The sequence below is a fragment of the Podarcis melisellensis genome, assembly GCF_964234715.1.
Source record: "Podarcis melisellensis genome assembly, chromosome: 9".
Lineage (NCBI taxonomy): Eukaryota > Metazoa > Chordata > Lepidosauria > Squamata > Lacertidae > Podarcis > Podarcis melisellensis.
The window spans coordinates 962,415-987,269 of record NC_138541.1 but is presented as its reverse complement, the minus strand read 5'-3'; the positions used below and the strand labels follow the sequence as shown (position 1 = coordinate 987,269).

The following is a 24,855-nucleotide window of genomic DNA, read 5'->3' as shown; positions in this document are numbered from 1 at the left end:
GTCCGCCCGGCGCGACCGTCGTGGCGCCCTCCTGCACCCGCGCCCGAGGCGCCCCGTGCACACGCGCGCTCGCGCTCGCCCCGTCGGGCGCCATGTTCCAGCCGGGGGCGACGGCGGCCAAGCGCTGCTTCACCATCGAGTCCCTGGTGGGCAAGGACAGCCACGCGCTGGGCGAAGAGCCCCTCCGGCCGGCCGCCGCCGCTTCCCTCGGCTACCCGGCCAGCGCCGCCGTCGAGGCCTTCGCGCACGGCTTCCAGGGCTCGGCAGCCGCCGCCGGGCGCTCTCTCTACGGCAGCCCGGAGCTGCTCTTCCCCGAGGCCGTGAGCCACACGCCCGCCCTGGCTGTCCACCCGCCCCAGCTGGCCGCCTCGCACCTCCCGCCCTCGCCGCACCCCTTCTTCGGCGCCCAGCCCCGCGACCCGCTCAACTTCTACCCCTGGGTGCTCCGCAACCGCTTCTTCGGGCATCGCTTCCAAGGTAAGGGCCGGTGGGACTGGGGGGGAGGCGGAGGAGGAAGAAAGGGGGCGCCGAAGGAGAGGCCTAGGTCTGGGGGAGGCTGGTTCGGGCGTGTTGGGCGCTGGGCAGGAGCCCTCCGACCCCCGCCCACCGACTCTGACCCAATGGCGTCTCCAGGTATGGCTGGGAGAATCCCAAACCCGAGTGTGAAACGCTGGGAAGCCACTGCTGCCAGCCCGTGTAGACGTCCCTGAGCCAAACTGGCCAATGGGTTTAACTCCGGATTGGTCAGCTAAGCAGGCGCTCCTGGTCCCATAGGTCTTCGGCCGTGCTGGCGAGGATTCTTCCACGGCTAAGCCCCCTTCTCCAAGTCACGGGCCGGTTTCCAGGGTCAGCAGTGTCCTCAAGTCCAGCTCTCCGGACAAGGATGGCCGCTGCTTAATGCGAAGGCAAGACTGACCGCGGTGGGGTGGGGGGCGAGAGAGCAGAAGGGCCTCACTGTGGGGCACAGCAGCACCCAAGGGGGCTGAGACCAGCCAGGCCCCTTGTGGCCCAGAGGCCAGCCAGGCAAGGCCGGCGTTCCCGCGGACGCTGCTGCTGCTGCCGCCGGCGGCCCGTTTACCCAGAAAGTCCCCAGCTTTCTCCCCGTGGGCTCGCCCTTCTTCCGCACCCGCCTCGGGCTTCCCTCGATGGGCCTCTCGGCTGCCAGTCCAGCCCGGAAGGGTCCTCCGTCGGACGTGGCCCTGAACCTTCCGCCTCTGTCCGGCAAGGCGGCGTGGAAGTTCCAGAGAAGCTTCGAAGCTCAGGGTCTTTCGCGTCTTGGTTTTAAGAAGGATTTTTCCTCCTATAAACGAAAGTAAATTGAACCCCGGTCATTCATCCCGCCCCCCTTTCAGACATTTGCCGACGGGGCGCGGGGTCGGCGGCGCTTCCTCCGCGGCCGAGCCCCGTTCTCTGCCTCGGGCGCGGCTGCAGTCTGCTCCGCGTCTCCCCGCTTCTTTCTAGGGGGGCAGAGACAATACGAACGGAGCGGGGGGGGGAGTGGGAGCGGGCAGTTCTCTGTCCTCCAAATATTCCGTCGAACACAATTAAATGCAAGGAAGCGGCGAAAGGTGTCTTGGCCTTCGGGAACGAGGTGTGTATGAGTTGCGTGAGGTTGGGGTGGGGGGGGGGTCCTATTCCACATACTTTCTCTCGGAAATAAATTGCTCTGAAAATCGCACTTTCCCCTCCTTTCTTCAGGGAGTTCTGGATCTGGCTGTTAATCAATTATAAAGACGCCGAAATAATTTCTTGACCCGCACTGAGAATGGCAGAATTCTCAATTATTTTGTTTCGCTATAATACGATTATATTTTCTTCTTTCCTGGGTTGGGGGGACCCTTCTTCCAGGTAAGTGAGGGGAACTAGACCCTTTAATCTTGCGGACTGTCTGGGGGACCCACCCACCTCCCCGGGCCAAGACCCCGCCTGGATTTCCCGCGGCGACAGGAGCTCCTTTCTGTTGGCGAGAGACCCTCTCATGGATGGAGAGGTGGCTGGGTGTGCGAGGGGGAAATTATACCTGGTTAAGGTGGAAAGAAGAACAAAGGGGAAACAATCCGTTTGTCCCGGAACTTTTTCTGAAACCCACAAGCCAGGTGGGAATTTTCTTGGCGGTCCCAGTTGAAACCTGGAGCCCCGCCGTCGCCAGTTCGAAATTTGAAGAAGGCGAAATGTTCGGCACCAAAATCCCCGCTGTCGGCGCAATTTAATTGCTAGATATTTTGTATTTCGGCCGACAACCGCAATCCTGAAATCAAGGGGCGCTGATTTTTGAGTCGCGGGGCGATAAATTAAGTCCTTTTAAGCTTATCTCGTTTTAAACAGGCGCTGAAATCTCCTAAAGAAATAGACGAGATTCGAAAGTGCAGAATTGTGACGGGATTGTGTCCCCCGTTTTTAATTTTTTTGTGGGGGGAGGGAGGAGGTGGAAAGAGAAAGAAATATCGGAAACGAAGGATCCGCCTAAAGGCAGCAGCGCGGGGCTTTTCTGCCAGGGAAATGCCCTTTCACGAAAGCCGCGGTTCCACCTCAGGTTCCCCGCAAAGGGGCGGGAACAGGAGCTTTATTTTGTATCCTTTAAATATCGAGGCAGGAAAACGTGGGACCTCCGCGTCGTGACTCCGGAGTCATCCCGTCCCCGCAGGAAAAAGCGATTCTGCAGATCCTTGTTTCTAATAAAGAAAGGGGCGGCCGATCCGAATCCTGCGCGGAACGCGGAAAGGCGAAGATGGTAGCGCAGGCCTCTCTGGGACCGGAATGGGAGGGGGGTCGATCTGGCCCCAAATCTGGGCAGGTTTCGCGGGACACAGACAAGCTCCGACGCAGAAGGGCAGGGCTCAGCATTCTTATGCAGCAAAGGAGGAGGTGGGGGCAGAAAAGGTTGCTCGTCCCTCCCGGAGCAGCGATCCTGCCTCGCGCGGACAAGGCGCTGCGCTGCTTCTGCCTCGACGGCGCGTCCGCTTTCTCTTGGCCTCGCCTGGACGGCTCTCTGGTGCCGCGAGTCGCCCCTCCCCGCTCACTGCCCTTCCTTCGACGGAGAGCGTGAGGCTTTGGCTCTGGCCCGCCCGGGACGGGGAGAGCAGCCCGTGCCCGCCCCCCGACGGGTCCGTCCTCAGGCCGACTCTCATTACCATCTTGGAAATGCAAATCCAGCCCGCGTCTCGCTCCCATCCCCGGCCGGCGCGTGAAAGGAGAGCGGCCCATCAAAGGGTCTTTGTTCCGCGCCCAGGAGGGGATTAAGCCCCCGCGGCGCCCCCTCGCACGCCAGCCAGGGAACGAGGCTGCAGCGGGGCCAACGGTTTTTCCTGGACGCGCTCCTGTGCCTCGGAGGGCGCAAATCCATCAGGATCGCGGCGGCGTTGCGTTCTCTCGCCAGCCCCGCAAAAGCATTGCTCGGTTCGCGAAATTGCCGCCGGCCAGACACGCTTCTGGTCCGGGGCGAATTTGGCTGTTGGGGATCCGCGCGGGGCCTCCGGTCCCTTGGAAGCCCGGAGCCCCTGGCCGGCCAGGCCTCCAGCAGACATGGACGGGGCTCTGAGCTCCCTGGAAGCCGTAGCGGCTCCAGGATGCTGAGGTCTGATGGGTCCGCCCGGCTCCTATTCGGACCGGGTAGACCTGGGGAACGGAGGGCACCGAAAGTGCTTCCGTCCTCGGCCAGAAGGAGAGAGAGCGCCTTGGCGAAGCAGCCCCGCGGCGCTGGACCAACATTTCAGTGTGTTTGTTTCCTAAAATTTACACGCTGCTTGACAGGGAGAAAACCCTCGAAGCGGTTTACAAAGAGAATACAACAATGAAATTATCAGTAGAAACAACTCTTTAAAAGATAAAATCAGCAGTAGACTAAAAGCAGATTAAACCACGCATCCACATTCGTCTGCAGGGAACTGCTTCTTGCTGTGGGTCTCTGCCCCCCCCCCCGCCCTTCCTCCAAGCACCTGTTGAGCCCTATAAAACTAGGAAGGTCTTACCAGTGATATTTTTCCCTTGAGGAAGCCTTCTGGGAATCTTAAAACGGGGGGGGGGGCAGGGGGGCGTTGGCTTCCCCCCTCCATTCCTCTCAGCCTGGCAGGTGTGTTCTTCCTTCTCTACCCCACCCCCGGTCCCAAAATCAAGACCCCACGTTGCAGGTCTGAGGACCCCAGTTGTTTCAGCACATGCTGGCAAAGGGACTCTGGTCCTGGGAGGAGGTCACCCCCCCCTCACTGGGCAGCCCTTAGACCCCCCCCCCAACTGCCCCCCTTGCTCTCTGCCTTCATCCAGGTTGCCCTTGCAGCAAATGTTGGGTTTTCCTTCGCGAGCAGCCAGTCGCCAGGGATTAAATTGATCGTTATGCTGTTGGCTATTTTTTCTGCTATCGAGTATGGCACTTGGGTCTCTCTCTTTAAAATTCCAGAAAGACCTGTGTACGACATATTGGCCTTCATCATCATAGTTGTTTTTTTATGCTTTCTGGGCAGAGACACCGCCCCCCCTTCTGTCGTGCGTTGTTGTTGTGTTGCAAATTATCATCATCCCTGTTAACTAAATATCCTGCAGAAATTAAGCCCGTTTCAGTCTCCTTGCTTTTACTAACTTGGGAGTTAAGTGGACGCTTTAACTGTCATCTGTGGCTTAGCTTTGGCATGGGATCGATGCGCAAGGCAATGGATGTGAAATGATGATGGAGCTGGTGGTTTGTCTTTCACTTCATTGATCAGCACAAAACTTCCCTCCTGAAACAGGCCTGGAGTCTCTCCTGCCAGGGCTGGTGCAATCTACACTCTTGTTTGCTCTGGCCATGAAAGCCAGGCTTCCCTGCGAGAGACAAGGCATCAGTGGCTGGCAAAGCAGTGGGCATTGCCAGGCTGACTTCGCCATCCTGCGACCGTTTCCTGAAAGGGGCCTTTCCCCAAGTGAATCCCACCTAGTGTCCTGGGGTCTTTCGGGGTGTGTGTGTGTGTGTGTGTCTTGGACTGACCACCACAACCACCATCGCTGTCAGAAGTGCAGCAGGTGCCTGTAAGATCTCCAACTTTTTCTGCAGTATCACACCAGGGTTGTGGGTTCCTTGTCTACAAGAAATACAAGCCTGGCATTTAGGAAAGCCAGACGAGACTCTTTTATTTCAGGGAGATTTTAAGATGCATTTTTTATGTTGCAAACTGCCCAGTGGATATTTGAATGAAGGGTGGTATAGAAATTTAATTCTTGCTACTATTACTATTACTATATTACTATTACTATTACCAATTATTAATACTATTAAACTGAATAAATCAAGCCTGAGTTCGTGCCATGTGAAATGTTGGGTTTTATAATTGAATTAATGGTGTGTTTTTTCCTGTTTTTATTTTCTTTTTCAGTGCCTGCTATTCAGAGACTTAGAGTGAGAGGTTTTGAATTTAATAAGTGACTAAGAATAAATGAATCCATAGAAGGGACTTTTTGGAGGTAGAAAATCCAGACTTGGAAATCTGAAAATGAAGTGTTTTTGCTAGTATGCCGCTCGTCAGGTTTAAGTTTAGGAAAAAATAGCAAGAATTATGATAACCTGGTTTATTTATTTTTATTTATGTGTTAAATCCGTATACCGCCATTCATCCGTAGATCTCAGGGTGGTTCACAACATAAAATCACGATAGATTGTCATCATTACACTATGCTCTGCTGATGAGATGATCTCTTAATCTCTAGGGTGTATTGGGGGCAGGACACCCATTAAAACAATACTTGGCAGGCTCTAGGGTGAATTCCCCCTCTGCCAGCCCCACCAAGCTGAACAGGGACCATTGCAAAGAGGAGAGGGGTCTTTATCTTCTCCTGCCATCCCCGGGGCCTGTAGAGGAAAGCTTCCCAGTGGGCAAACTCTAATTGAGCAGCACGTGAACTGCTTATTCAGCCAAGATGTTCTAGCACTAAGCCTATTTTAAGTTGCTCCCAAAACAAATGCACTTTCACAAGAAAAACTTGAGTCCTTCCCCCTCCCAGCCCAGCCCAGTGTATTCCCAGACACACAGCAACCAGCATTTCTCAAAACATGTTTTTTCTCCCCTTTAAATTAACCACTTGGGATGGTGGTCCCTGTTTGCACAGAAGGAGCCTGGATCTCAGTGTCGGCAAAGTGTCCTTCAGAAAGGAAGGCTTCTAGGTTTGTTTGTCTGCTGTGAGGACATTTGAGGGTTCCCTGGGCGAAAGCGGCAGAACCCTCCTTTTAGTTTCCTAAAGCAAAGCATTTTCTCCCCAATGAATTCACTCAAATTCCTGATGGGAAGTTTGGCTGGAATTCTAGTATATGGTGCTAGAGCATAATTTGTGTATTTGGAATTTATTGTTCTGGAGTGCATCAGGTCATTTATCTATTATTCATTTAGTATTTAATTCCCCCCCTCTTTATTAATAAAACTGATCAACCCATTTTCTAAAGAAAGCAAAGAGGTTTATGAAGTGTAAAAATGGCCGGCAGCGTTGCGAAGAGCCTGTCCTGAGCAGCCACAGATTTTCCATGCTTAATGGAATTTTTGTGGCACCCAGAGAATTTCAGGGAATGGGGAGCCACTCTGGGCAGAAGGAGCCCCCAAAGGAAGGCAGGGGCTGCTCTCTCCCTTTTATTTCTGGAGATTAATGGCATGAGATTTTATTTTGAATGGAGACACAGAAAGGCCCCTGGGTCACATAGAAACACGGTAGCTGCCTGTTTGTGGGTTATTATTATTATCATTAATATTTATTAATCACACACGCTTCACCCCAAGGTCCCAGGGCAGGTTACAACATTAAAACACAACAATAAAAAGATGTTTAAAACAAAAGGGCAGGCTCCAGCCAAAGCTGAATATGTTCAGACCCTATTCATTTATGCTGGATAAATAATAGTGATCAGTTTACAAATAATGAAAGTAAAGACAACTAAATGTGTGTATTTCATAGGGATTAACACAATTGAAATTAATAAAAACTGAAATCTAAATTTTAATTTTTTAAAAAAATTGTATACACCAAGGGCAGGGAAATGCCACCTCTCTCTCCCAAGCCACTCTGAGCAAGTAGACAAAGCAGGCAAGCGAAAGTCTTTGGCTTGAGAGAGCCCTGTGACGATTCTCGTGGCATATAGATCTCTTAGCTGGGAAGAATGATTCAGCGCCTCATTCTTCCACATGCAACTTGCAGGAGTGGGGCACATGAACCGCTCTCCTAAACCTGAACCAACAAATAATAGTCTTTAGATGCAGGTTGTTCCTTTCAAGCAGAGCAGAATCAACCCTGTGGATATTTGCTCTCTCTTTTGTCCTCTATTTTACCTTAGGTACGGGAGGGTATTTTCCAGCTTTTCCGTCAACTGCTTTAAAAAGTAATTTGTAACTGGGACTCTGCAACTGAGCCTTACTTTCGCCTGTGTGCATTTTTGGAGGGTGTGTGTGGCGAGGTTATATTTCATGCCTGCACACAAATGGGGCCCCAGTAGGCCTCCCAGCCACTGGGCTGGGCATTTGGGCTCCCTGGTTTCCCCACTGGCTGAAGACCTGGGCGGTTTAGACTACAGGTGATTTTTGGAACTGGGTCCCGCCCTGCCTTTTTTGTTTTCTCTTATATTTTGTTTTCTTGTATTTTCTTCTGCTTATTTGATCATTAGTAGCATGAATTATTTTTCTTACATGAATTAATTTTATTTACACTTTTGTACCTTGCTCTGGAATCTGTTGACCAAGGGCAATCAACAAACATTTGAAATGAACAATAAACATTTAACCAGATCTGGGCTTTGCAATAGCTTTCTTTCCACTCCAGTTGCAAAGAAGCCCATCTCTGAATGCTGACTTAGGGGAGAGCACCTTCTCAGGTTCTGGTGAGCTAATTGCTTTGTTCAAAAAGTAGGCCAAAGGCAGGTCTGTGTGTCCACCCCCATTGACCCTCAAAGTGAGGATGACCCAAGCTGTTTTGTCTCTCCTAAAAGGTTTCTGTTGCAGAACTCCCTGCAGAGGCTATGCGGATGCAACTCTAAGACCACAGCCTGCATCATTCAAGCCCCACTCACAGAACAATTGCTGCTGCAATTGAGTTAGAGCAGCTTCCTTTCTAGAAATAAAACAAGGAGGAAATTGGAGTTGACGAGGCCGCAAAGGCAGCTCACGCAGGCCTGGTCCCACCAAGCAGTGCTCTCTCCAATTTCTTCCGCTAGAGGACTACACATGCCAGTGCTTATACTTGGGGCAGGAGTGAAAGTATCTGGGATCGGGTGTCCTGGCCCACCCCGTGACCTCTCATCCACTTGGCCTTCCTCGTTCGTTCTTTGCATCTGTTGGTGGCTTGGCTCCTTGCACAGCTGAGCTCTTGCCTGGTGGAGGCAGGAGGTGGGAGATGGCTTTTGACACTGTGGAGTGGACCCTAATACCCAGCCTTCTCTCCTCAGGCGGCGAAGTGTCCCAGGAGAGCCTGCTCTTACACGGCCCCTTTGCCAGGAAGCCCAAGAGGATCCGCACGGCCTTCTCGCCCTCGCAGCTCCTGCGACTGGAGCGGGCCTTTGAGAAGAACCACTATGTGGTGGGGGCAGAACGCAAGCAGCTGGCCAGCAGCCTCAGCCTCTCAGAGACCCAGGTGAGTGCCAGGCATCCCACTCAGCCTCCTGGGGGAGAAGAGGCTTTCTGCAAGAGGCCTGTGCCCCCCCCCTCTCCAGGTCTAGGAAGCAGGCAAGCATCTCAAAAATTGCTTGGGATTTCATCAGTATTTTAAAAACCTCCTTGTGGCTTAAGGAATGAAAATCGACAATATGGTTGACTAGTATTTTTTGTTTAAAACTTTTTCTTTGCAATAATATTTGGGGGTCCCATTTTCTACATTGCTTCTCTCACATATTGGAGGGCCAGTCCTGCCCCAAGGCTCCCTTGCAGAACTTGGCTCTGCTCTCCTCCTAATGTCTTCAGACAATGAAGTCTCGGAGGCCAGGAGTTAAAATGCTGCTGGTTTTAGGAAGCAAAGGGCTCTAAGTAACCACCTGCTTGCAACATTTTGCCTCCCTCAAACAGCTGTTCCCATCAGGATGGCAGTGGTGGGGATTCCCATTATCGTAGAAATGTTGGGTGCAACGGGATATATATATATATATGTATTTCTTTCTTTCATAACACTTATGCACTGCTTGATTGTTTAAAAAAAAATCAAAGCAGTTTACAAAGAGAACAAAGCAATAAAATTGTCAGTAAAAGCAGCTCGAAAGATAATATCAGCAGTAAGCTAAAAGCAGATTAAAACCTGCATCGACATCTGGGTAGGCTTGCCTAACAAAAATGTTTTAAGCAGGTAACGAAAACAGTGCAGTGAGTTTCAGTGTGTCGGTGCTGCCTGAATCACCCCTTAGTGAGTCAGGAAGAAGTTTGGCCTCTGCCCAACATGGTTGCCGCAGGGACCCCACTGGACCCAGACTTCACTTTCTGGCTGCACTGGCTTTCCACTTGTGTGTGCACACGTGTCATCGAACCATAGACTTGTGGAGTTGGAAGGGACCCGAGGGCCCCCTCGCCCAGTTACCTGGCCCCGCTCCTCTGCATACCTTCCAGCTTGTAATTTGTGTCACCTGGAGCTTGGTGAGCGAAGGCTGTGGCTGCAGTGCAGCATCTCTGGGATTCTCTTTGGACGTGGGTTCTGCGCACGTGGCTGGTGGCGCATGTGCTTTGTACTGGCAGGCCCCTCCTTGTCTCCTCTTTCAAACAGTTCCCTTGTCGTGTCCCAGAGGGCGAATGCCTGGCCTCTTGTAATATACACGGACACCCTGCTGGAGCCCCTTACTCCTGCTGCTGCTGAGGCTGCTGTGGTTTTGTTTGACAGTGGAATCCAGCCCGGAGCATGTGGAATATGCACAGGGAGGGGTCTTGAGCCCCCTCTGAGCCCCGGGCTCACCGACTCGCTTCCAGCCTTGGTTCCTTCCCTGCAAAACGGGAACAATATTCTTCAGACTTGCAGGCCCATGAAGAGGAAATGCAAGAGAAAGTGTCTTTTTTAAAAAAAAAAAATCTTGCACAAAGACCATACACTATTTCCATTATTTCTAGGGACTGTGCAAAGTGCCTCTTTGTCTTGGAGCTGTGGGATTTCTTTTCTCTTTTTTTAAAAAAAAAAATCAATAATTGGAATCCATATTTTAATTCTAAGAACTTTGGCCTACTGCACACACAACCATTTGTGACCCAACAACCTGCTGTGTCAGTGGTTCCCAAACTCCCCCCTCCCTCCCCCCGGTCACTTAAAGATCTCTGCGAGTCTGGATGGGCCACTGAATGATTTTTCTGACCCTTTAACAATTGCAATATGCTGGGCTAGATGCTCTGTGATTTGTATTGCTTCTTCTGTTTATTATATTTTGCATTGCAGTTTGAATTCCACTGAATACAATATAATGAGCAAAAGAAGTCATAGCAAGATACAGTTCCAAACCAACAGGGCGCTGGTGATGGGCGAGTCGTCTCCCGGCTTCAGCCACAAATCCACAGACATGCAGGGGCCGACTGAAGGAACCCTGCAGACCCTCAGGGGTCCACGGACCACAGTTTGGGAGCCCCTGTTCTAGTTGATGAAGGCTATCAGTGGCTCCTGGCCATGTTAGCTATGCACTAACAATTTTACAACCGCAATTTGAAGCATGCAGGAAGTTAAAACATACAGAAAGCAATGGAATAGACTAAAACAAATTAAAGCTCATACTTTCTTTCTAAACGTCTGTGTAGGCTTGTCTAAATAAGAATGTTTTTGGCAGATGCTGGAAAGAGCACAGAGAAGGTGCCTGATTGCTATCAATAGGCAGGAGAGAGAGAGATAAAACTTTATTCGCATTAGCCAATGGCCATAGCAACAGTAAAACATTACAGGATACGCAGAAAAGGAAAATTGTGCAAAAAAGCACAATTTAAAGTCCTGAATCAGAAGTCAGTTAGTATCAATAGGCAGGGAGTTCGAACGTGTCTGTGCTGCTACACTAAAATACCAAGTTCTGCCGGATGTGTTGAGGGTATTCTGTGGCACCTGGAAAAGTGCCGAATCTGCAGATTGAAGCGGTCCACTTTTCAATTCCACCCCCTCCCATCAAAGTCAATGAGAGAAAAATTCCTTGCGCCAGTAATGGGGGCTGATGCAAATCTGTGCCAAACTTTTCACAAAGTGGCAAATGTGCTTACTCCGGCCTCGCTTGAAAGATACACAGACTTAAGAAGGAAGTTGGAAAAGGGACGCTTCTTCCCCTTCCTCTCTCGGCTCTCTGTGCTTTCGGATTGACACTCGAGCAGCTGGACAGAAAGTAGAGCGACTGAGAGAGTCGGGCGGAACAAGGGGAGCAATATGAGAAAGTGGAATGTGGGGTTGGAGAGAAGCAACAGGAGCAGGAGGGTTGCCCACAAGACGGTTCAAAATTCCAAATGGTGGTCATGTTGGTAGACCCAACATGAGGTGAGAATGAGGCTTGCAAGTTTTACTGTTGTTTGGCACAAATGACCATGGGAATGAGGAAAATCATCTAGCAGTGGCTGGGTACTTCTTTCCTTTTATTTGGTAGGATTCCTGCTTCATGCTAGCAATTTAAACGGCAACCTTTGCAAGATGGTTTACATTTCTAATTAACAGCTACTAAATGCTGCGTTTCAGCCAGACAGCCAGTGATCTTTGGCTAAAGCTCAGTGTGTTTTACAGATCGAACCCGTGTGAAGAAAATAGGGGAGGACAGCAGTCGTGCTGAACCTACTCAGTTGGCTATTACGTTATGTACTGCCACTCCTTTGAGAAACGCTGCCTGCATTTTCGGACTCCCCTTGTGGGTGGGGCTGCAGGGGGCTCTCGGGATGAGTTCGGTCGCTTCAAAATTCACTTCAGCATCACTGGTTATACATGACACGTATTTCTCTAGATGCGGTTGGGTTTGCTGAAGGCTGATGAGCAGGCTGTTTTGACTTGAGGAAGCCCAAATAGGATGTAATCATGTCTGTAACTTGGAGGAAAACCTGACAACTTTTAGGAGGCAGAATTTATGTGGCTGTAGAAGGCTCTTGTTGAAAACGGCACCACGATCCCTCGGATCAGTGCAATGCCCGGTGGCATCTCCTTCCATACAATGACGGATGGACCATCTGCACTCCCTGTCTGGGTCAGGATGCTGCCTGCTCAGGGCTGGCAAAGAAGAGAAAAAGAAGAATGTTTGGTCAGCTTATCTTGTAGGGGTCTGGACTAGAGATGACCCTTTGGGCCAATTCCAAGCCTGCAATTCTGTGCTCATAAGCTGGCAGTCCAGTATATGTGCCTTAACATTTCATGTGGTCAGAATACCATCATATGTGTCCTTTCCTGTCTTGACGTCTCTTTTTTATTTAATTTAGTGCTGTTGTGCAAAACCTGTTGCTTTGAAAGCTGCACCACAGTTTGCAAGCACACTCACTCCAAAGGCTGATCTGCCAGGAAGGGTGAGATAAGAAAAGCCTTTTGAAATGGTTGGTATCTGTGCTTTGAGTTAATGTGCTCAGGATGCAGAGAAGCAGAATGGATTTTATGCGCCTGGTGGGTCTCTAAGAGACTTACACTTTGAGCCTGGAAGGATAAATGCTCAGTCTATTCTGCAGTGGAATGAAGACCATTTAAACGCACTTTCTATAAACATCGGCTTGGATACATATTGGCTCATTTGGGTGGCATGTACTGATCTGTTTGTGCAAACTGAGATGGATGTGCTGATGCAAAAATGTATTGTTAATGTGAGCTTGGTTTTCTCCTTGCTCCCCCCCCCCCCCGATTTTTCTTAATGGATTTGCAATTTTAAAACACCAGTAAAAATGGACATAGGAGTTAAATTTCAAAGTGAACTGGTGTCATTTGAAGGTTCTGCTCTGGGGGCTTTTCGGGTGGGGAAGAAACTCCTTTGGCTGCACTGGCAAAGGAAAATGCATCTCTTCTCCATTGCTAGGCAGTTGGCTGGAACTTGGGATAGCAGAGGACAGACAGACTTTGTAGTAACTTGGAGGAAGGACACCACAGGAGTTTGAAGGGTTATGAATTTATATTTTTAAAAATATATATCTGCCATATAAGCTTTTTAAATATCGAATCAGCTTACAAAATCCAACTGATTTGCTATATGTCTGACATTATTTTAGTCCTGCATTGCTGAGCACTTGGGTTCTGAGAGTGAGGGCAACAGCAACAGCCCAGACCCCTTCATGAGCCCCAAGCTCAGTTCCCAAACACTGGAAGAAGACTTCTCTGAGTGTGTGCAGAGTACAGTTCCTGCACAGCCGGGCCACCCTCTCCGTATGTTCTGGGTGCAGGGCTTCCACCCAAATCAGGACTTAGGGCTCATTCAGACCTCTTAATGTCCTGCTGTTTTCCCCCGGGGAAACCTGCTCTTTCTCACAATCAGGTTTTCCTTGGATTGATGTTCACTCCAATTCAGCACTAAAGAGCAGGTTTTCCCAGGGGGGAAGCAGCAGGGGAAACAGAAAACCACTTGGACCTGTGCTTTGTAGGACAGGCAGAAGTGTGGGAGATTCCTTGGTGAGAGGGACTGAGGCCAAAAAGTCCCCCATTGCCATGAACTCAGTAGCCCTTCTTAGGCAATTTGAGTGAATGATGTGTGCAGCTGGTTGTGGCGGCAATAAGACTGGCTACTGGATGGGCCCCCTTTGGCCTGATCCAGCATTCTTTCCTTATGTTCTTCAAAGTGATATTAGGTATCTCAATCTGCAGCAAAATTATGAGAATTTGATTAAGCCGTCACGCACAGAATGCCTTGTTAATTTCTTTATTTTTAAAGACCGATAGAGGAAGTGCAATGACACTCTCCAAGGTAATCCTGGGTGTAGATCTTGCAAAGTGAGTTGGCTTCTGAAATGTGGGTTCAGTGAGGAGCTTTCATCCTTTGGGCTGCTGGGAACAATATGGTTTGGGACTCTGTGAAGGCGCTCAGGTGAGGAGCAAAAGGAAGTGGGGGCATGAGAGGGAACACCCACAGAAATCTCACCCCACATGTGACAAACTGACCATACAAAAACTTGGGTCTTCTTCTGCTAATGAGCTTCTACACCAGCAGTGACGGAGGCTGTACAATGGGTCGTTTTTACAGTTTTTTCCACAGCATGGGAAAGCCTGGATTAAATGTAGCAAAAAGTACAGGCTGGCATTTCAGTGACGATGAGACCATATTAAGCTTTCATACATGAGCTGCTGGGATGCACAAAAAAAATCCCACCTGGAAGCACTCAGAGTTCTGTCTTTCAAAGGGTGCTCAGATTGTTCTCAACAGCAAAAGCAGAGCTGCTGTTTTCATTTATTCTAACACTGAGCATAGAATCATAAAATTGGAAGAGATCCCAAGGGTCATCTAGTCCAACCCCCTGCCATGCAGGAATCCCAACTAAAGCAGCCATCAGCAGCAGCAGCAGCAGCAGCAGCAGCAGCAGCAGCAGCAGCAGACATATGTTTGTGTCTCCCTATTTCTGTATTACATCATTTTGACTGGCTGTCTCTTTGCTCTGTGTTCTCTGACAACCTCCACAATGCAATGGACCAGTTTGCCCCCTGAGGGAGGTTTCCTTCTGACCTGGGGAGCTGCTTTCTCCCCGAAGTCAAGTTTTAGAAGTTGCTCTGCAACCTTTCTGAGGACAGCTGTTTGCCCGTCCATCTGGCCACCCGCCCTCCATCCTTGTCCAAGCGGATGCCACAAAATCTGTGCGGGTGGAGTTTTAGTTTGCAATACACAATAGCTGTAAGAAAACCATATTTTAGCATGGCAGCAGCTGCACTGTGGAACTCCCTGCCTCTTGATATGACACAGGCTCCTTCACTGTACTCTTTTCAGCACCTACTAAAAACATGTCTGTTTGGACAAGCCCAACCAGATGTTTAATCCATCTTTAGCCGATTACTGGTTTTAGATTCTGAATGTTTTAAAGAGTTGCCTTTACTGTTTTTACTGATAACTTTATTGTTTTCTTCTCATTGTAAAGGTGTTGGGTTCCCACCATCACCAACCAGAGAGTGGATAATTTTAATGAAATGAATACATAAATATTCTTACTTGCTTTTATTGTCTAGGGTAGGTTGGAATAAATATTTTGCATGAATAAATAGGCAGTCAACTGTCCAGCCTCTTGGGCTCAAGTTCAGAGGCAGTGAGGAGTTAAGTGTTTTAATTACTTAAATAAACTAGTAGAAACACTTCTAAAATGCATTGAGACCACCCGGCCTTAATTTCCAGGCTCCATGTCCACATCTTTCTTTCTTTCTTTCTTTCTTTCTTTCTTTCTTTCTTTCTTTCTTTCTTTCTTTCTTTCTTTCTTTCTTTCTTTCTTTCTCTCTCTCTCTCTCTCTCTCTCTCTCTCTCTCTCCCTTCCTTCCTTCCTTCCTTCCTTCCTTCCTTCCTTCCTTCCTTCCTTCCTTCCTTCCTTGCAGTTTTATCAGTTTTAAGAAATACAAAGATTCAGAAAAACTGTACAATGTAGCTTACAAATCTTAAGAACACACTAAATAATAATATGAATAGCAATATGAAAAGATCTAATAAACAAAAGAGTGGTCAGGATCAGTGGGCATGGGTGAAGAGTACTGTTAGGAGCACATTTAAACTTTTCTTACCAACAAACAAAAAATAGAGAACAATGTTTGGGGCTTATATATTGGTGTATTCAGAGAGCCGTATAAGCAGAGAGAGGATTGTCACCTGTATTTCATTATGTCAATCAAAGATTTCTGAATGCTGGATGCAGGTTCAAATTGTGAGATTCCTCCTTTGGATGCTTAATAAAATCATACCTTATTGCAAATAAGAAGAAGAAGAAGAAGAAGTTCATTTTGTTTTGTCCTCTTGCTACTCTTCATGAACAGGCCATGTTTTTCCTAAAGGGTGACTGCGCACACTTTGCTGTGCCGTGCTCAGAGCATAGACCCCAACTCAATCTTCCCAGTGACTGGCAATGACATACCTGGTGGCCGATAATAGACACCATCTCGCTGCAGTGCGTGGAGACAACTTCAGTTTCAAATAAGTGTACAGTGGTACCTCGGGTTAAGTACTTAATTCATTCTGCAGGTCCGTTCTTAACCTGAAACTGTAACCTGAAGCACCACTTTAGCTAATTGCTGCATGATTTCTGTCCTCATCCTGAAGCAAAGTTCTTAACCTGAGGTACTATTTCTGGGTTAGCAGAGTCTGTAGCCTGAAGCATCTGTGACCTGAAGCGTATGTAACCCAAGGTACCACTGTATAACTGGGGTCACTGTACGGTGAATAATTCTGCCTCTTTCTTGGAAAACTGAGCTCCTCAGCCTCTTCCGCTTTCGTGTCTCCCGCAGGTGAAGGTCTGGTTCCAGAACAGGAGGACCAAATACAAGAGGCAGAAGTTGGAAGAGGAAGGCCCAGAGTCGGACCAGAAGAAGAAAGGCTCCCACCACATCAACCGATGGCGGATCGCCACCAAGCAATCCAACGGAGAAGACATTGACGTCACGTCCAGCGACTAGGAGGGAGGTGGGAGGAGGCTGCTGGCAAGACAGTTCGCGGACAGGACCGCGTGGGAAGGCGGGGAACCAACTCTGGAGACTGAGCCAGGACAGGGCAGCCTCCCACTGCCACGCGTGGGCTGTCCTCCGTGGGGGAACGCGCTTCGCCTCGGAGCCCCCTCCTCCCTGGGGCTCCCGCCAGCCCTCCAGCCCATGGGGCCACCTGTGGGGATAGGGAATGCACTTGATGGCCGAGGACGGCCGAGGTGGGAGGCTGTATCGGCTCCAGGAAAAGGAAGGGCTTTGCCGCTTGCTCCAGCAAGGAAGTCCCCCGTCAGCCATATGAGCAAATAAACACGTCCACCAAGACCCATGCTCTGCACACTCCTCCTGTCTTTGTTGGGCTTCGGTTGGGTTTACTATTATTTTTCTAATGGCAGCAAACCCATTTTCTCTTTAATTTATTCTTCAGTGTCTCTGCGTTTGGTGTGTGCATATCCCCTGTGTCGTAGATAGCAACAGATGTAGTGTGTGTTACTGTGCGGTAATAAAAACAACATGGGTTTGAAACATGTCGCCTTATCGTAGCCAGCTCCCGTGCAGGAGGGGAATCTGTTTGCAGGAACCGGTGGAATCGAGGCTTCGCAGACATCCCAGATGTGCTCCCAAGCCTTTAGGAAAGCGTGGCAAAGATAATTTCCTAAGATAATTTTCCAGGTGGGAATTAAACACTTCTGGTTCTGGGGTATACCGTACCTATAGAAGGGAAGAGCGCCAAGGGTCATTGATGCCAGAATCTGATGCCAGAATCACAGCTCAAAAATCCCTGACAGGTGCCATCTGACCTCTGTTTCTAAACCTCCAAGGAAGGAGAAGCCACCCCCTTCTGAGGGAGCCAGTTCAGCTGACAAACAGCTCTTGCACTCAGAAAGTTCTTCCTGACGCTGACCTCCAATCTCCTTTCTTGGCATTTGACTTTTGGTTTGCCAATCCAGAGAGGCTTCTAAGCCTCTCTTATTCTGGAGTGCCCTCATTCTGGGTGCACAGAGGCTGAGATGGGCAGAACCAGGGTGCAGCAGCTGGGAGAGTCAGAGCTGCTGCAGGCCAGTTAGAGGGCTCTGCGGCTTCACACTGGGCATCTCAGCTGCCTGCTGGCCGAATGCCCCTTTGAACACCCTGAGCCCTTGCTCAACACAGCTCCTATCAGACCAAGCACCTGCTACGGAGAAGGTGGCCTTGGCACAAGGGCCATTGCGTGGAAGGTGTATTGGCACAAACTGCCTCTCCCCAGTTCAGCTGCTGGCCCATTCATTCAGCCTATCTACTCACTAGACCCAAGGTAGGCTGCCAGTTGACAGCTGCAGATTTTGGGGACAAAAGGTGGAGGTCTCTCCACTTTGGGGTTTCCCTAGACATCTGGTTGGCCACTGCAAGATCAGGATGCTGGACTAGATCTCGATACGATACGATACCTTTATTGTCATTGTCCCATACAGAACAATGAAATTGAAAAGTCTACATAAGACATTCAAAAACCCCTAAAAACTCTGAAACCCCATTTTAAAATACAACATACTATAGAGACTCCTTATGCTGAGTTTAGAACCAGAATTGCATTTGCGTAGAAACTGTTTCTCAGGCGGCTAGTCCTGGTCTTTATAACCCTGGACCTTCTTCTAGAAGGCAGAAGCTGAAAGAGATCGTTTCCAGGGTGCGCACTATCCTGCACTATCTCTGCAGCTTTCTTATGGCACCTGGAAGCGTAGATTTGATCCAAGGTGGGAAGAGCGCACCCAGTTATTCTCTCTTCTCCTGTTCTTATATCCAGCTCCCTGGCTATTAAGGGCCGGATGAGCACCATGAATTAGGCTTGGAAGCAACCCTCTAAATTGGCCTTTACCAACCAGGTGCCCTCTAGATGTTCTGGACTACAAGTGGAATGGACAGTCCAGCAGTGGAGTGGGCTCCCTTCAGAGGCGGTGGACTTTCCTTCCTCGGAGGTTTCTAAGCAGAGGTTGGGTGGCCATCTGTCATGGATGCTTGAGATGAGATTCCTGCATTGAAGAGGGTTGGATTAGAGCACCCTCAGCGTATCTTCCAACTCTACTGTTCTACAATTCCTTCAGCCCCAGCCAGCACACTGTTGTAACCCAGAACACCCGGAGAGCACCTAGACCCAGCTGTCAGCATTTCTGAACCAGCGGCAATTCCCAGACTTCTTTCAAGACCAGTCTAAGAGAGGAAGTTGCAGTAGTCTATCCTGAACCATGGCAGCTGAACCATGTCCTTATATGGAAACGTCAAAAGGGAACTTGTTGGTTGTGGTTTTATGTGCCAGTAATGAACCTGGCACTGATGGTGCCTGGTGGTGTTAAGAGAGGCAGCAGCCAGAGGAGGAAAGGGGTCGTCTTCATTCCCCTGGATCGTTATTTCCTGATTGCTTCAGCTTGTTGTGTTTCCTCCCTGCTGCAAAGGCTGCCTCTGATGATATTCATGCTTCTCCCAGACCACCCTTCCTCAGCCGGGTGCTCTGCAGATGTTTCAGAAAGCGCCACCTTCCAGCTTCCCCGCCCATCATGGCTCTGCTGGAGCTGCAGCCCCAAATACCTGGAGGGTTCCAGACTGAGGAAGGCTGTTCCAGAATGCTCAGTGCATCCTCCACCAGCCTCCTTGTCTTCACTGGAAGCTGCGTTTTAATTGAGCAACACAGAACGTACTGAAATGCACTGCGTGATTAGTTCTTTGGTGGCCAGAAGGTGGCACTATTGCTTTTCTTGGCTCTGCACTCAGAAAATGAAGCCCACAGTGGGGGTGGGGGTGGGGTGGCAATGGAGGTGAGGAAAGGGGAGGCTGTGGGTATGCATTCCTCCTATTATTATTATTATTATTATTATTATTATTATTATTATTATTATTATTTATTAATTAACCTGCTAAGGTCCCAAGGTAGTTTACACCATTAAAACACAATATTTAAAACAGTTTCAAACCCAGGAAAAAGGGGAGTCCTAAAAATATGGCAAGTCTTCAAACGTGGGTGGCCACTTTTAACTCCAAACTGCATTTGGGGGACCCCTTCCTTCCTTCCTTCCTTCCTTCCTTCCTTCCTTCCTTCCTTCCTTCCTTCCTTCCTTCCTTCCTTCCTTCCTTCCTTCCTTCCTTTTGTGCTGTTGAGAACCAGCAGCTGAAGACCCCCGTGTCAAGGGGAGTGAGCGGAGAGTGCCTGTTTTCCTGGGAGAAAGGGACGTGTTCCTCTGGCCGGCCTGAGTTTCATGGGGAGGGACCTGGGCTCATGTCCTCCTGGAGGAGCAGAGAATAAGATCCAGGACGGTCTCAGGCCAGGGCAAGGGCCAAGCTCTGGAGAGACCCCGCTGAAGAGCCTGAGGCAGCTTTGGCACTAAGTCCCCCTGCAGACCCCCAAGCCAGAAGCCTTGCTTTTTGTAAGAGGCGCATGAAGTGCAGCAGCTTGCAAAGGTGCGAAGGAACCCCTTTAAACCTGGGTGTTTTCCCTTTTTTCAGGAAATGCCTGGAGACAGTAAATCTCTGGGGGGCGATAGAAGGAGCTGGGCTCCGGTTGCAGAATAAGGCAGCAGGTTTGTGCATCCAGGCCACCCGAGACAGCCTGGAGGTTTTGCCAAGGCCCTGGCAGTGGCGCTTGTGCATGAGGCGGCTTTAGGATCTGAGCTTCGGGAGGGGAATCAAAAGCCATCTTCTCTGCTCCCCTGCCACCCCCCCTCCCTCATTGAATCACCCCACCCCATTCAGGCGTGGGTGGGCAGAGGGAGCAGAGCCCCCTCCCACATGCCTTCTGCAAGGCAGCAGTGAGCTAGTTAAACCACGGAACTCCCTCCCACAGCATGCCAGGATGGCATCCATCTGTCTCTGGAGAAACTGGAGGAGGGGGCCTTGGGGGGGTGAAGTTGGCAGGTTGCAGCGCCTGCTGTGGCTGTAGAGACCAATACAGGAGAGACATGTGTTGTTGGAGCCGGGGCAGAGGAAGGCGTCCGGTTGTGCTGCTGCAGATGCAACATGGCGTCTCTTCTCTCTGTGCTCCTCTCAGTGGCCATTTCTCCTCTTCTCACTGCTCTGGATGCAAAACCTGGCTGCCTGCCTGTCTCCAGGGTCTGCGGTCGTCCACAAGGGATTTCCACACAGTGGGGTCGATGTTGCCAGCCGCCATGTCTCGTTTGCTGACATAGGCTCCAACTCCTAGGGACCAAGCTCCCTTTGGCCCCCCAAAAAATATTTGAGGGGGCTAGGCCATTCAAATGGTGAGGGTGAACCCTGCCATGTGGTTATGTGGGGCAGGACTTACCAGCCCCCCGTGTTTTATTCAAGTTGGCGCTCCTGTTTGCAGACATCTTTGTGACGCAGAGTTGGCTGGCCAATGGACCTGGTGGCTGAAGCCAGCTCCCTGTAGACCACACCCTTGGGGACCCTGCCATCTTCCATTCTGTGGACAAGACCAAGCCAGCTTGGTTAGAACTGTGGAACTCCCTCCCACAAGAGGCAATGATGGCCACCAGCTTGGCTGGCTTTAAAAGATTGGGCAAATTCATGGACGAGGACAAGAGGGCTATCGACGGCTACTGGCCATGGCGGCTCTGCTCTGCCTCCATGGCCAGAGACAGCATCTCCAACCTGGACACTGGGGTCCCTCTCCCGAGGGCCTTCTGGCAGTTCCCTCATTGCGAGAAGCCAAGTTACAGGGAAGCAGGCAGAGGGCCTTCTCGGTGGTGGCACTCGCCCTGTGGAACGCCCTCCCAGCAGATGTCAAAGCGATAAACAACTACCTGACATTCAAAGACATCTGAAGGCAGCCTTGTTCGGGGAAGTTTTTGTGTGACATTTTAGTATATTTTTGGTCTCTGTGGAAGCCACCCAGAGTGGCTGGGGAAGCCCAGCCAGATGGGCGGGGTACAAATAATAATAATAATAATAATAATAATAATAATAATAATAATAATTTTATTTATTACTACTACTATCAGATGGGCCATGGGATAGTAGCTTCTGTTGGAAGCTGCCCAGAATGGCTGGGGCACAAATAATAAATCATCACCATCACCAGATGGGCCATGGGCCTGATCCAGCAAGCTCGCTCACCTTCTTACAAGCTACAGCAAGCAAGACACTTGGGGAAGGTGCTGAGCATGCGGAAGAGGCCCTGGCCCTCTCCTCCTGTTTGAGGCTGGAACTTTGAAGGCGAGGGATCCATTCCCAGAGGAGCGTCAGGGACCTGAGAGGACCCTCTGTGTCTTTCTCTAGAAGCAGGCAGCTGCCTCTGCATGGCCTCCTCCGCCTGTTGAGCCCTGCCACTCAGCGGAGGTAGTGGGTGTCACAGGCCCCCACCTCTGACCTCAGGGAAGACGAGCTCCTCCATGTCCCCTCCTCCATTGTGCCTGGTGACAACACAGCCGGCTTACGGACACAGATCCCCCATCGTGGAGCAGGGATGACAGCTCTCCCTCCTCCGCTGCTTCAAGGCCAGGGGTCTAATGCTCCTGCCACTCATCAGGCAGAAGAGAGGCCTCCCCCCACGCCTGAATGCAGGAACAGCTGGCGCTCTGCAGGTATGGCAGGTATGCAGAGGGCTTTCTGGTTGAGGAGGGCTTCACACCTGCGCCAGGGATTGAATGTCCAGGCTGAGGCCGCCTCAAAACACATTTGCCTTCCGCCGTGCCTGGAAGTGCCCTTGGATGACTGATAAAAGGCAGGTGACACTCTGTGCGTGGGCTGGGAATCTGAGCAGAGCCGCTGAGGGGCAGGGACTGGCCTTCACCACAGCCTGAGAGGAGGGAGGGCCCTGCAGGTGAGGCTTGCAGAGGGAGCAGCAGGCCACAGGTGGTCCTGCCGGCAGGTGTGGTAAAATGAATCTCAGAGCATAAAGACAAAACTGCTGAATCAGGCCAAGGGGCCCCCAAATCATCCAGCCTCCTCACAGTGGCCACCCAGATGCTTCTTATGGGAAGCCTGTAAGCAAATCTGAGCACCAGAGGCCTCTCCCTTCGGGTGGTTTCCAGCAACTGGCGCGAAGCATAGCCATTCTGGCTAGTGGGCATCGACAGCCATCCCCTCTGTGAATTTCTCTCACTTGCCTCTTTGAAAAACCATCTAGGTCAATGGCTGAAGGCATGGGGTGGGGTAGCAGTAGCAGTAATAATAATAATAATAATAATAATAATAATAATAATAATAATATATTATTTATACCCCACCCATCCAGTTGGGCCTCCCCAGCTACTCTGGGCGGCTCACAACAAAATATTAAAATAAAATAGTCCGTCAAACATTAAAAACTTCCCTAAACAGGGCTGCTTTCAGATGTCTTTTAAAGATAAGATAGCTGCTTATTTCCTTGACATCTGGTGGGAGGGGATTCCACAGGACGGGTGCCACTACCGAGAAGGCCCTCTGCCCGGGCTGAATGATGGGGATGGAGACGCTCCTTCAAGTATACTGGGCTGAGGCCGTTTAGGACTTTAAAGGTCAGCACCAACACTTTGAATTGTGCTCGGAAACGTCCTGGGAGCCAATGTAGGCTCCATGCCCTCCCAGAGGGACCTACCTGGCCACTTTGGCCCAGGTGGGCACATCACACACGTGACCCACAGGCAAAGAGCCACAGACCGACCAGGAGAGGAGCCGCTTAGCTGTGTCATTTTTATTCCAGACATTTAGAAGTGTTACATAAAGTGTCACGGTCAATAAATCTATTGAGGAAGTTAAAAAGACACTGTGCACACTTCCAAGTGGATTGGCATTGACAGAGGTATCTGCGCTCAGACAGTCAGGTGATCGTAGTCGCTGGAAGACAAAGTGAGTTCAGAGAAGGACGAGGAGGAGCCTCTTCACCCTCAGCCTCCTCCGAGTTACAATTTGCAGTTTGAGAGAGCAATAAGGTGCATTCAAACCTAGGTGCCGAGGACCACCTAAGGCCCCCCAGAAGGAAGCCGGGTGCCGAGGCCCAGGGAGGCTCAGGCCCTGGGCGCAAGTGCTGCCCTGAACTCTGACCACAGCCCCTGCCTGGCCAGCCAAGCCTACTGGGGAGCTGCAGTCCGGAGCCCAGCCAGGCCCAGGGTGCGCCCCTTCTGACGTAGGTGGGACCTGCCTGGCTGCTCCGTTTGAGGGCTGGGCTCCTGCAAGAGCCGTGGCCCTCTCCTGCACATGTGCTGTCAGCACCCATGCGCCATGTTCCTGAGAACACTGTGGCCAGGAATGGGCAATGCAGGAAAAGGGCCACAAGCCAAGGGGGTGGGGGTGTTTGAGATGCCCCCACTCCCAAGCCCTCTGGCATACGGCTTCATGATGAGCTCCAGGAAAAGAATTCAATGGGTGGGAAACCAAGGAAGAGCTTGTCCCTCCCCCCCACCCCCGATTCTGGATCCGTGGCTCCTGCGTAACCCTGAGATTAGTGGCCCTTTGGGGGGCAGTCGGAACTTACACAGGCATTCCGGGGCTGCCTCTTGGCTCCCCTTTACATGCAATCCCATGATAAATGGGTTTTTGTTTCCTTCAAATGAAAAGGTTACATTTTGGTTCCATGCCAAATGATACCTGAATGGGTCAAGGAAAGGGATTCCTCCGGAAGGAGGCGAGAGCTGCTGCGTCCAAGGCCCCAGGTGCATATTCACAAGCCCCCCCCTCCGCCACTGTCCAAATACACTTCCATAGCAGAAGGGGGCATGCATGATGCTCAGCACCATTCCTGCAGGCTGGCCTCCACCCCACCCTTGGGCTCCCCTGCAAGATGCCAGAAGTCAGCCCTGGGGAGCCTGGCCTGGGCCTCCCCCCAGGGCTGTGTGGACTGGCAAAGGTGGAGGAGGGAGCCCTTGGCAAAGGACTTCCCCAGAGGGGGCAGGCAGGCAGGCAGGCAGATATTCTGGCTGGGGAGAGGGCTGGCTTCTCCGCACACATCCTGCCCGCACACAGCCTCTGGAGAGAACAGGCTGAAGGTCAACCTCCCCTCACCCAATGGTGGGGGGCCTTCGTGGGAGGGACTGTGGGCAAGAGGGGAAGCCTCTCCCCACAGATCTCCTCCTGGACGTGGATAATAGAATCAAGGAGCAGTAGAGTTGTGGTGGGTTTGTCGCAAGGGCCATCCAGTCTCCCCCGAAGGAGAGTCCACCATCTTCCAAGGTGGGTCTGCTCCACTGTTGAATGGCTTTTACCGTCAGAAAGTTCTTCCTACTGCTTAGTTGGACCCTCCTTTCATAGCATCATAGAGTTGAGGGGACCCCAAAGGTCCTCTAGTCTAACCCCCTGCAATGCAGGAATCTCGGCAAAAGCATCCCTGGCAGGTGGCCCCCCAACCTCTGCTTAAAGAGGCCGCCTCCTTCTGAGGGAGTCTGTCCCCCAGTCAAACAGCTCTTGCCCTCAGAAAGTTCTTCAAGGTGTTTAGTCGGAATCTCCTTC

The 24,855-nt window shown here is 50.8% G+C and overlaps 1 protein-coding gene across 1 annotated transcript; it reads left to right on the top strand.

Moving 5' to 3' along the window:
* Positions 1 to 92: 92 nt before the first annotated feature.
* Positions 93 to 17,010, top strand: EMX1 (empty spiracles homeobox 1; the record flags this gene model as incomplete). Its single annotated transcript, XM_081925421.1, has 3 exons — positions 93 to 477; positions 8,387 to 8,571; positions 16,294 to 17,010. The coding sequence occupies 3 exons, from the start codon at positions 93 to 95 to the stop codon at positions 16,459 to 16,461; spliced, it is 738 nt and encodes a 245-aa protein (XP_081781547.1). The 3' UTR covers positions 16,462 to 17,010.
* Between the last annotated feature and the right edge of the window lie 7,845 nt (positions 17,011 to 24,855).